Raw genomic sequence first — 13,293 nt, 5'->3', positions numbered from 1 at the left:
TATATATATATATATATATATATATATATTTCCCCCTTCATAATAAAAAAAGAAGCTGCAACTATTATTAGCTCGGTCACAATGTATTTGTTTTTAGTGTGTTTAAATCTTGTATGAAATCTGGGACATCTAGTGTCAGGATGAGAAGTTGCACACACTCAAAAATCTTCATAGATATGGTTTCATCAGTTATGCATACAAAAACATCGTAATTGCTCACTGTGGCCGACTTAAACTGTGTGTCTTGAAATGAAATCAAGAGTTTGTGTATTCCTCATCTTTGTTTATTCATAATAATGAAGAATACATTAAACAATGCCAAAAAATATACCAATTGAATGGCATTCTAGAGAGATATAGATTTATGAGAAAAGTATTTTAAGGCTATATTGGAATTAAAGATTTGTAACATTATTTTGCATTAAAGATAAATGATTACTTTGATTTTGGCTTGGGCAGATTCAGTTTGAGTGCACTGTACAGAAAGACGAGTACACCACTGTCAAAAAATAACATCAGAATATGACAGTTCAATATAACTTGTTTCAAAAGTGCAAGTATTTGCAGGACTACAGTAGGATTGGGTTAACAGGTTGTTCAGGGTGGTTGCAAGGTAGCTGCTACAGTTTTCTGAGTGAGACAGACAACTAGATGGATAGACATACAACTAGATGGACAGCAGTTACTAGGGCAATGACAGATAAAATAGATAAAGAACATAGAAAGACAGATAAAAGTGAAGTTGGCTGAGAAAAGTGGGGTAAAGGTCACATGGGGTAAAATCACTCATAACTGTTTAACACCTCTGACATCTTTTTGGCCACATCTTTCATTTTCTCTTCCCACTTGATGCGCAGAGCTTCCTCATCATCCCCGACAATGGCAGCGTAACTCATCAGAGCAATGAGGCCGATGCAGAACAGGTATGTGAGTCGAGTGCAGAGGTTTTCCATGACACGCTGGTCGCCTTGTGAATGTTTCATGTAGACCTCTAGGATGGGCTGGCAGAAGATCTTTGATTCGCCCATAACGCCGCCATACAGTGTGTGGAGGTTCTGGTCACACTGATTGAGCACAAAGCTCATTTGAAATTCTTTCTTGCGCTGTTCGTGTGCTGCTGATACCTCCACAGTGTCCATGAATTTGGAGAACTGATTACGAATGTTTTCTTCTACACGACAGTACAGGCCATCCACAGTCTCCTTCCTGATCTGAAGCAATACATTCTGGTTCTGCTGTGAAATTTCATCCAGGGCTCGAGTCACGCTGCCAAACTCTTGTTTGAGTTTCTGAATGTCTTCATCATCCATGTGGTGCAGCACCACCCGGATGAGAGAACCAGCCACGCCAAAGATGGGATTGACCACCGCTGCTGCAGACGAGATGGTGGCCACACATTCCAGAACCTTCACTAGACCCCTCTTCAGCTTGTCTTGGTCTTCTACGATCTCATTTTCAGCCATTGCGTCTGGAGGAAGAGTCCTTCCCAGTGATGTTTACCTGAAGAAGAAACTGACGATACAAAGGCACACAATGTTATCACTTAAAATACGGTAATTTATTTATTTATATTTATTTTATGAATTTTTTGAGGCTGTTGGCGTCTCTGTGCAGCACACAGTAGGTTGTGTTTCATTCCTCGGTTGAATAAAGACAGTCACTTGTTTCATTGCTAAATAAGCGTTTTTGAACAAATCAGTTAAATCAGGGGTGTCAAACTCAAATCCTGGAGGGCCGGAGCCTGCAGAGTTTAGATTCAACCCTAATTAAACACACCTGTCCTGATCCAACTAATCAAGTCCTTCAGGCTTATTTGAAAACTACATGGTATGTGTGTTGGAGCAGGGTTGGAACAAAACTCTGCAGGGCTCCAGCCCTCCAGGAATTGAGTTTGACACCCCTGAGTTAAATGAATCATTCACTTGTTTCCTTCGGAAATGAATAAGCGTTTTGAACGAATCAGTTGAATGTATGATTCTATGACTCACTCATAAAGACAGTCTCTTGTTTAGTTCCAGAGTGAATCATCGTTTTTGAACGAATCGTTTGGCGGAATGATTCAGTGATTCGCTCAAAAAAGTCACACGTTTCTTTCCTAAATAAGCATTTTTGAATGAATCGTTTAAGTGAATCATTCAATCTCTCACTCTTTAGGACGGTCGTTTGTTTCCTTTCTGAATGAATCCGTTGACTGAATGATTCACTCATTAAAAATAGTCACTTGTCGCCACCTACTGACGTATCTATGTAACTTGCAGAATGAGTCACTGAAAATTTCCTGCCACTTATGCAAAGACTGACAACTGTCTGAAACTCATGTGTATAACATTTTTGGACTTTTCATGGATCAATTTGAACTTTTTTTTGTCCTTTTTTGAGAATGGATGTGAAAAGAGCTGAAGAATTCTTAAAGGGGTCATATGATGCGATTTCAATTTTTCCTTTCATAATGTTCTTTTTAGCAGCATCATATGACCCCTTTAAATTCTTCTTTTGTGTTCCACAGAATTTTTTTTTTTTTTTTTACAATTTAAAAAAAAATCAAAAATCTGATTTACTTCTGATATCATAAATTGATGTATTTTCAAGAACCTGGTCGAACTGAGATAAAGTAGGAGCTGCAAAGTTACAATGGATTGTTTTATCTAGTCCTAACTGAACTGAACTGAACCGAACTGAATTCTGATCTGAATTATTAAAAAGAAATGTCAAATGTAAATGACACTATTGTATAAATACACATGAATTATAATCATGCTTATATCTACAAAACATATAGATGTTAAATAATCGTAAATGGTTTAAAAAAATAAGCAGCTTTAGACCTTAGCCTGAATATCAAACATATCTTACATCACTTTACAGGCTGTGAACTGTCTAAACACATTTTAGTGAGATTTAGGACTTAAGTCAGTATTTTATTTGAATATATCTACAGTATTTCAGGTCATTTTTTCTTATACAAAGCTTTCTCATTTTACAGTGTGCTGGATGTTTGTTAGCAGCTCTAGGATCAAGACTGAACATTTACAACTTTATCAAGCAAAAACACAACAATACAACATCTCCTTGTGTTTTCTCAAGCAATGTAAGTGTTGGTTTGCATCCCATCTAGAGTAGATGTCTTCAGCCAGCTGCTGTCTGTTATAGCTCCCCCTAGCTGCTACTTCTTATTTCCTGGTTCATGCTAAGAATCATATCCTCTTTCTGCCATTTTCAAACTTTAACAAACAATACCTACAAAAATCTACACATTGGTATTTGCCTGATCTTGTTGCCTGTGAGGAATATTTCTACTCTTACCTCTTCAGTTTGCTACCTCCCTCAGCTGCGCGTCTTCCCAGCAGTCACTGCAGGATGGGCAGTTTCATCTGAGCTCAGTGTGGAGGGGTGTACAGATGGACTATACCATTATTTTACAGGCTCCTGGTAAATGAAGCAGATTTGGTCTTTCATTGACCTTGAAATATTTTTGATGCAAACCATTTGTTTACTAATGAAATGTCACAATTATGAATATGAATATACTGGTCAGAAAATGGTCAGTATTTAATTGCAATGGAATCTATCTATCTATCTATCTATCTATCTATATTCTGTCTATTCATCTATCCATCTATATAGGAAGTGTAGGTGCTGTCCGTGGTGCTGCAGGACTCCAGATGTCATGTGATCATTCACACTGTGAAAGGATGTAGACCTGCTTTAGACGTTACGGTGGCATTGATGGTAATGTATGTTCCTCTTAAGGTGGAGTAATGCAAAATGTGTGTAGTCAGTTCCTAAAACGTATAGTTCCTGTTTTCCTACTTGTGCACTAAAACACAGACATGATGAGGAAGTAGTTAGCAGCACTATGACACAGACTGCATAGACAAAGTACTGGCAGACATCTTTTTTTCCTGTTATTTTGATGGACAACACTGAATAAGAGCAGTTTGTCATGCAAGACTCTTGATTCTCTGCTGTTATTGTTAGAAAATGATTCTCTCCACATTTAATGAGATTACTCGTACAATTGATGACATTGAATGTAAATGGCCATTCCAAAGTGGAGACCCTGCAGTCGGATGACAGCAAAGACACAGGCACGGACTGAAAAAGTAAGAGATTGTTCTGATATTTAGTTCATTAATTTGACAGCATGAGTAATAAGAATATGAGTACGTCTGTTTAATAATAGTCTAGAATGCAGCCCATCACTAACTATAATTAGTGATGAGTAAATTTCACTTTCAATTTCAGGATTAAACTTATTTTATTTCTCATTTCTCTAAATTCTCATTTAAGTTGAAGTACTAAAATAATTAAAACTAAATGAACTAAAGCTAATAAATAAAAACATACTATTAATAATAAAAAAACTAATAAATATGACAAAAACACAACAAAATTACTAATTACTATATATATATGTTTTATGCATGTTGCCCTTTACTAATTCAAAGCTAGCTTAATTTAATAAACTAATGCCTGAGGGAAATGACTTTTAGATAGTAACTTCTGTTTGATTACTATGATCACAGTTTATCAGTATGGTTTATGTATGCTTGTAGCCACAAGATGTTACTTCAATTCAATTCACGTTTATTTGTATAGCGCTTGTCACCATACAAATCGTTGCAAAGCAGCTTAACAGAAAATGAATGTTTCTACATTACATTTAGGAGAAGCTTATCAGTGGTGACTATGTCAAGGTGATGTCCATATGGCAGAAATGTACAGTAAAAATCATGCAGTTAGTTAATGATATGTTTTCAAACAAACAGTGAACACTATTAACAGCAATGATTATATGTTGCGATCAAACTTATAGCAAAATTTGGTCGTTTTGTATGTTGGTTCAGGGTTGTCGTCATCTGAGGTCCCCTGAGGGGTTGGCATCATCTCTTCTCAGGTGTTCCGAAAAAATTATGCGTTCAAACCAAGCAAAGAATGATAATGTGCATTTGATCAGATATAACTGGAGAACAAGGTTATGAGATACATTATGTGAATGCTTGGCTAAAGAGATGTGCCTTTAATCTAGATTTAAACAGAGTGCGTCTGAACCCCAAACGTTATCAGGAAGGCTATTCCAGAGTTTGGGAGCCAAATCTCCAATCTCCTTTAGTGGACTTTTACTACCAAAAGTTCGAGTTTTGTGACCTTAGGGAGCGTGATGGATTGTAGTGTGGTAGAAGACTGGTTAGGTACACATGAGCTAAACCATTTAGGGCTTTATAAGCAAGTAGTAATATTTTGTAACTGATACGGAACTTAATAGAGATTGCCAGTGTAGAGATTGTAAAATTGGTGTAATATGATCATATTTTCTTGACCTGGTTAGGACACTAGCAGCTGCATTTTGGACTACCTGTTAGCATGCTAGCAGTGCATTACAATAGTTCAGTCTTGAGGTCATGAATGCATAAACTAGCTTTTCTGCATCAGAAACAGGTAACATGTTCCGTAGCTTGGCTATGTTTCTAAGATGGAAGCATGCTGTTTTTGAAACATTCTGCAGCTCATAATTAGTGCTGTGATGTTCATAGTAAATAAATATACAACAATGATCAGCATGATTTCGGATATGTGTGATGAGGACCTGCGGGGTCAGTGAAAATCAAACTAGTTTGTCCTGTTAACTGAAACAAAAACACTTTCAGGTAACAGCTTATTTAGTTTCTGTATATATATATATTTTTTTAAATGATATGGTAGATTGGGTTTTATTTTGTAGTGGCACTTGATTGACATGGCAGATTTTTGGAGGAGGAGGTGAATTGAATTACTTAAGTCAAATTCGTTGTTGGATTTGTATTTGCCAAAACAGATATTTCAAATAAAATCCACTGCAATGTCCTCCATGCTGAGATCACATGACCAGCCTGCAGCCATGTTTTGCAATTTGACTTTAGTAATAAGAGTATTAATAATACTAATAATTATTTACTTTTAATAGAACTATCAGATGTTTGCCAACTGTGTTTTTGTGCTATGGTACAGTTGTTTCCAGTCCTGATCAGTCTAATCTAAGAACTAGACACAGTCGGGCAACCTGCCGCTCTGCACATTAAGTCCATTCTTTAGACTCAAAAGATCGATAGACGTCTAGATCACAGGAAGCAGGCAAATGTTCAGTGGCTTGTTGGAGGCTCTATATGGATTGCAGTCCATTTCACCTAAGCGTGTGTTTTGATGCTCTTAAAAATGACAGATGAAACCTCAATCCCCAAACCCTACACTACAAGACTCTGATTAACAGTGAAAACCAGTGCTCTCCAGTACTTCTTTGTGCTGTGAGAGTGCTTAGGCGTTATGTTTGATTGAGCATGGTTTATCCAGTTTGTCACGTCGTGTGGTTCTAGACCAGGGTTATTATTGTTAACTGCAACTATTAAAAACAATTTTGTTAATTGAAATAAAGCTGAAATAAAATATAAATATCACATGAATAACTTAAAATAAATGAAAATTAGAAATGTTACCTTGGCAACTTAAATGAAAAAAAAAATTTGAAGCACTAAAATTACTAACAGGGAAAAAAATGAAATGATGAAAAAACTAAATGAAAAAAAAAAAATTAAACCTAAATAGAAATATTATAATATTTATACAAATTAAATAAATAAAAATAAAAAATGACAAACGACCATAACAAAATGACTACAAATTAAATTTAAATCAAAATGAATGCTAAACTGAAAATATAAAAAGCTAATTAAAAATATTAATAAAAAATATAATAGTATACAAATACTATGTACACTGTTATACACTAGAATTGGTCATAAAATAAGGTAGAAACATATATACTGTATATAATTATACAATACGGAATTTTTAAAAATGTATTAAAATATTTAATTTTAAAAAATAAAAGGAAAAAATAAAGGAAAAAAGAATTTGGCTTTAAATAAATTCTGTATAATTTTAATTATGCTTTTGAATTTACTCAAATATATACATTAGATAGATATTTGTTCTTGTATTTTCTTGATGTCAATTTGAATATACAAATTGGGTGTCAAAATCAGAAAATTGTTGACATCATCAATCAATACAGTCAATAATATCAGATCTTAGTCTGCATGTAAGAAAAAACATTTAGGCCAAGAGAGTCATCTGAAACATTGGTCTAACAAAATACACAAAGAGAATCTTTTTGGAATTTTGTGTGACATGCAAAAAAGAAAAAACAAATGTCAAAGCTGACACAAACTGCTGTCATCAGGATATTACTGCTGGTGACATATATGCACATACACATGCTTGTGACCTTCAAAAAGGTCAGAAGACAGAGAAACAGCGAACAGCATTACACTACGAGGCTCGCACACATTGTGTGAAATGAGAGCGAGTGCAGATGGAGCCAAAACAAGATCAATATACCGATTAGAACCGTAATACGCTACTGGTTTGGCGAACGAGTGGACAAAAATAAACCCATGAGCATAATCAGTGTCATTTACCTCCTGCTCCCAAAGACTGAAACTGACATTTTATTTTCTTTAAAGGGGTCATATGATATGCTGCTAAAAAGAACATTATTTTGTGTATTTGGTGTAATGAAATGTGTTTATGCGGTTTAAAGTTAAAAAAACACATTATTTTCCACATACTGTACATTATTGTTTCTCCTCTATGCTCCGCCTTTCTGAAACGTGTCAATTTTTACAAAGCGCATCGTTCTGAAAAAGCGAGGTGTGCTGTGATTGGCCAGCTATCCAGTGCGTTGTGATTGGCCGAATACCTCAAGTGTGTGACGGAAATGTTACGCCTCTCACCATACTGTTGTATTCCCTCAGCGACCAGCACGGATCAGCTCTAGGCATGAAGCGGATATCGTCCTCGTTTCGAACACCAAACAAAGTAGTTTCGCTTTCACAACGAAGCACACAGCGTCTTCAGGATATGGCGGCGGCAACAATACTACAGCGAGAATAAAAGTTACGCCTTCTTTCTTTGCGTGAACATTTGGGCGGCGTTATGCAAATCTTCCCACAGAGCGACGTAGGTATGTTGGGGCGTGTTAGAACGAGCCGTTTTAGGTAGGTGTGGCTGACTCTTAACTTTTATAAAGAATATCTCTTTGGATTTGAGACTTTAGTCTTTGCAACTTTACAGATCTTCTTTATGCACCAAGAGCTTGTAACACTCCAAAGAGAAAGGAAAAATTGAAATCGCATCATATGACCCCTTTAAATCAACTTCCCTTTATTGAAATGAGGTTTCCATGTGTCCCCGGCAAATATGACCTAAACATAAACTTTGCCTGCTGAGATCATTTAAAATTGAATAATCATTGAATAATTATAATAATAATAATTTGTGTACATAATCTTTATTTTTTTTTATTTTTGATATGTTGCTGCTTTCATAACTGAAATGAATTGAAATAATTGAAGTTGAATTAACTAACTAAATAAATAAATAACAGTTATTTATTAGTTAAAACAGTTTTAATGTATACACCAGAGTTATTGAGATGCTATTATAATTTTATTCATATTTTGAATGTTTTTATTTTTGTTTTCATTTTAATATTAATTAACATTTTTGTAAATGGTCTTTTTTGTCATTTTTATTCATTTCTTTAAATATGTCTATAGTTATTTTAGTACATCAAGTTCAATGAAAAATAGAAACGTTGCTTTAACTAGCTGGAATAAAATTGAATACAATTAAAAATTTAACATTTTTAGATTTCTGTTAAAATTTTTTTTATAGTTTTAGTTAACTGTAATAACCCTGATGTACACAATTTCAACAAACATATTTCAATTAATTAAACGCAATGAGAAAAAACAAGGGGTGTGGTCATAATCTCATTAATATTTAATTATGGTGTCCTGGGCAAGATATTGACTAATTAGAACCGTTAATAGTTGTTGCTGATAATTAATAATGGATATAGCTTTGTTTACAGTTCTGTTTGATGCTGTTTTGAGTTATTATGCTTTTTTATTTCAGATCATCATGATTGAGATGTTATGCTAAAATGCTTTTTTATTTGCAGTATCACATATACTCATTTTGTTAAGAATAACAGCAAGGTCTTTTCGCAAAGGTTTTATAGGCACAATCAGACATCAGAAGGATGAATCCTGTGCAGAGGCTGAGGGTGAGCTGGTGTGTGTCACAGTGCAAATGTTTTAATGCTTTTTATCAGATCAGGCCTCTTAAGGCCAGGAAACCGGTCGATGGCCCACTCTGACGAAAAGGTAATGTCATTAGCTCAGGCTGTGATTGGCAGATGCAACCAAAGTGAGGTATGCTGGAACTGATCAGCCGCCTCGGCACTACTGTGATGCTGAGATTCATAAAATCACTCATTTATTTATTAAATATTGATATTGACTGATGCCCTTTCCTGGAGATGTTGTGGTTTCATTTGCCTTTATTTAAAAGTTTTAAAGTAGTCCAGCAAAACATGTCGCTATGTCAAACTGGAATGATAGATGTTTGTTTTGGTCTAGTAACAGACAGGTTTAAGGTTCAGCCCTTTTTCAGAGACGGAAGCCACATGATCAATAGCTCTAACCAGGACAGAAGCCTCTACCGCTAATGAATACAGGCTGAGCCATGCATTTCCATTCATACTCTGAAACAGGAGCATGAACAACTGCTTCAAAAACTTTAAATATTCCACCTTGTATTTTTATTAAGATGCTGGCCACCTTCCTAAATAAATAAAAACAAACAAATAAATAAATAAAATTTTTAATCACAAAGGAAAAATCTGGATGAAATTATGATTCTTTTTACTTTTGGAACAAGAAAATAATTATTTCTAATCTTTATTTAATTTTTCAGAATGATGTTTTTTGAGAGAGGATTGATTTGGTAAAGTCAGTGGCAGTTTGTAGGCAAGAAAATGCCCTTTTTAAACCATTAACATTCAACAACCGCAATTTTTATGAACCTATAAAATATGTTTTATTTGTTTGTACCTGTCTGGATTTCCCCGCATTAAACTATTTAAAATGAAAGAGGTTTATATTGTCATAAATCAAAAATCTATTGACATATAAAGAGGACAGTCATACTGGATTATGTGTGTAGGGTTCAAAGGTCATCACCCACAGTAGTTTGGTCACAGAATGGTTATAAATGGCTTTTAAAGATCTTGCATCAGAGGGTCATAATAGGCCTCTAATAATGGTTTATTCTATATTATTTTAATTCCCAATGGTTTTCAGTATAGCTTCAAACAGTATGCATTTACAATCAGATTTTTAGCATTAACTCACAATAGAAACTCATACAATGGAATACAAGAATACAATGGAAATGAATCCTCCCTCCTGAGTGTCAAATGATGGATTGTTCCTTCACTCAGCACCTCAGTGATTTTAATGACTGGATCCGGAGAGCTGATCACAGCACTTCGAAACTCGTTGGCTTTATATTAACAAAGTGAAACGTTACTCACCATGTTTCTGCAGCCCTTGGCCAGAAAATGCTGACTTGTGTACAAAAACAGTAATTGAATTAAATGTGGCTTTGGGTGGTATATCATAGCAATGGGTGTCATATATTGAAACTATTTCTTGCAAAGATCTGCAAAGGTCCTTGTTTTACTGAAAGCTCAGTCTGTATGGGTTGCTGAAAAAAGACAGTTGGACTGAGATGTGTAACATAAACTTTGTAACATAAAATAATATTAACTGGATATAATTGCTTATAAAAGCGCATACACAGATGGCCTGGCTAGTTAAACTGGTTAGTCTGAACAAGATCACTTTGGTTTCAGTTTAGAAAAAAAACATTACAATAAATGCAATAACTGTTTGTTAGAGACAGTAAGCTGACAATGAACGATGCCATATAAATACTGTTTTCAAGACATAGATCCTGGATAAATACAGTAAAGTGCAGCTATAGTAGTTTTTTATATTTAGTGTAATTTAAAATACTGAAAAACTGTGTGACTAACGATCCCGTTTAACCATTTAAATCTACTCCGAATGCACACACACATTCACATTCTTATGTTTCTCCCAGTAGTGTCATTCTTCAGGAAAACTCGACAGAGCAAAGCTGTCCTTGTGACGACTGATGGCATGAACCAGAAACCCAGCTAACTGCTTCTCCAGAAGCTCCACCACAGCTTTGGCGTCTCCCTTCCTCGCAGGACCTTCCATCGTCTGTTTTACGCTCTCGTTGGGCACAGCCTGAGGGTTGCTGCTGAACGAGACCACCAGGTTGGTGTCATTTCCTTGAGAAACTTCAAAATAATTCTGTCCAGCCACACACTGAAAGTTTTGTCCAGCTCTCAAGTTGCTAATTTTGCCCAAGTTACTAATGGCTCTGATGGACCAGCTCACCCAGTCGTACTTCTTCATCAGGAAGTCCAGCAGTTCCTTGGCCATTTCCTGAAGGTTCTCATCTTCTTTCTCCTTCACAAGCCTCTTGATGTCCAGTTCAGCTTGCTCTGGAAACGAATCCACACATTTCTCTATCGTTTCCTTCATTTTCGTCTCAATTTCTTGGATCTTCGTGCTCCACTCTTGAATCTTCTCCTGCTCTGATTCCTCACCCTGAGTAAGGAAACAATATCCCAGCAGAGCAATGATTCCCAAGCAGAGCAGCTCCTTCAGCCTGACGCAGAAGTCTTCCAGGTCCCTTCTGTTTCTGGCCTCGTATTGTTCCACAACGCTCCCCAAATGTGCTGTTCCCCATCACAGCATCGTAAAGCATGTAGAGATTCTTTTCTCCTCCTGTTTTCGGAAAATGCTGCAACAAGCGTTTTCTGACCTCCTTATACTCAGGTTTAGCCTCCAGAATGTCTATGTATTTTCTAAACTGGTTGCATATATTTTCCTCCACAGTGAAGAACTGAGAATCCAACCGTCCCTTTTTAATCTCGCAGTTGATGTCCTCTATTTGACATGAGAGGACATCCAATTTGCTCCTCACAACTAGAAACTGGTCTTTGACATATGTGATCTCCTTGCTTTCCACGTTGTCCAAGACCAGCCTCAAAACTGGTGCAGAAGCTTCAAAAAGAGGGCACAACTCCCCAACAGCACTGGCCAGCACCTCGGCTCCTCTCTCAAACATCTCCATTACGGCTTCAATGGCTTCCTTCTTCTGGGCTACAACCCACTCTAGATTTAGATTTAGTCTTAGTCATTTAGCAGACGCTTTTATCCAAAGCGACTTACAAAATTTAGCAGACGCTTTTATCCAAAGCATAGAATAGAAAAAATAGAATAGAAAGATATAAATAATTTTAAAATGTTTTTTTATAAAAAAAGAAGATAAAGTAGAATTCAAATAGAATAGAAAGTGCTAGAGTTAGAGGGTCAAATAGAGGTGGAACAGATGTGTTTTTAGTCGTTTCTTGAAGATGGTTAAGGATTCAGCTGCTCGGATTGATTTGAGCAGGTCATTCCACAAGGAGGGAACCGTTAATGAAAAAGTCAGTGAAAGTGATTTTGTGCCTCTTTGAGATGGCACAATAATACGCCGTTCACTTGCAGAACGCAAGCTTCTAGGCTCTAGTGGACTGGACATTTCTAAAAACAAACAAAAAAGAATAATAAAAAGATGCCTTAGTTTCTTGTACTATTAAAATCAAAAATCTATTTACACAATGGGTCAATTTTAATTCAAGTTGCATAATGTGAAATAAAAGTTGCAAAAGCAATTTAATTGCTTTCTTCATAAGCTCAGAATTATTTTTGCTTAAGAAAACTGAACGTCTCCATTTGTTCTGTATTCTTATTTGTTGACACTGAAGTTGTAAATAAATCTCAGAAAACCTGTCGTACTTTTCTCAGACAATACAGGTCTTAGAGACAAAAAAGCGCATGCGGTCAGATTTATTATAATAATATTTTTGATGTAAATATGTAAGATTTTTTTTTATAAATCTTTCAAAACCTAAATGATTGCACGTGTTTCCATCACAGCCGAAAGCATTAAGCATACACGAAGCTGTCCTCACGTTGCTAATTTTACACGATAGCCAAGTGTGCCATCAGCATTTTTTCCCCCATTTTAAATCTGCATGCATGTTAATGAGAAAAATCGTGTTAAACTAAGTCCAGGCACATTTAAAATCTCTAAATAATCACATTCAGTACAGAAATAAAACGACTTGCGCTTAAAATCGTGTTGCGTATAGATATGGCACCACTGAATGTGCCATCTTCTGTTCCGTAAAGGACACACAAAAAAACGAAATCACATGCATCGTTGTGCATATATGCAAATCAAGTGGTGGATCTACATTTATTTTCTACCAATCTACAAATAAGCATTTGAAAACAAGTCAGATAAATCAGTGTGACCTTGTGTCTG

The 13,293-nt window shown here is 35.7% G+C and overlaps 1 protein-coding gene and 1 pseudogene across 1 annotated transcript; both read right to left on the bottom strand.

Annotated features, from left to right (window-relative positions):
- Positions 1-322: 322 nt before the first annotated feature.
- Positions 323-3,389, bottom strand: LOC107671398 (uncharacterized). The gene is made up of 2 exons (XM_016464311.1): positions 3,304-3,389; positions 323-1,512 (listed from the first exon to the last, which is right to left on the bottom strand). Exon 2 carries the CDS (start codon positions 1,461-1,463, stop codon positions 783-785), a length of 681 nt encoding a protein of 226 aa, XP_016319797.1. The 5' UTR covers positions 1,464-1,512; positions 3,304-3,389; the 3' UTR covers positions 323-782.
- Positions 3,390-10,943: 7,554 nt separating this feature from the next.
- Positions 10,944-12,504, bottom strand: LOC107671387 (uncharacterized; annotated as a pseudogene).
- Positions 12,505-13,293: the final 789 nt, after the last annotated feature.

Source organism: Sinocyclocheilus anshuiensis, unplaced genomic scaffold, assembly GCF_001515605.1.
Source record: "Sinocyclocheilus anshuiensis isolate Anshui unplaced genomic scaffold, SAMN03320099.WGS_v1.1 scaffold552, whole genome shotgun sequence".
In the NCBI taxonomy this organism is placed as follows: domain Eukaryota; kingdom Metazoa; phylum Chordata; class Actinopteri; order Cypriniformes; family Cyprinidae; genus Sinocyclocheilus; species Sinocyclocheilus anshuiensis.
The sequence above is the reverse complement of the archived record's forward strand: the minus strand, read 5'-3'. Positions and strand labels throughout refer to the sequence as shown.

Coding starts and splice junctions, on each gene's coding strand:
- LOC107671398 (XM_016464311.1), bottom strand. CDS start 1,463: ATGGCTGAAAATGAGATCGTAGAAGACCAAGACAAGCTGAAGAGGGGT.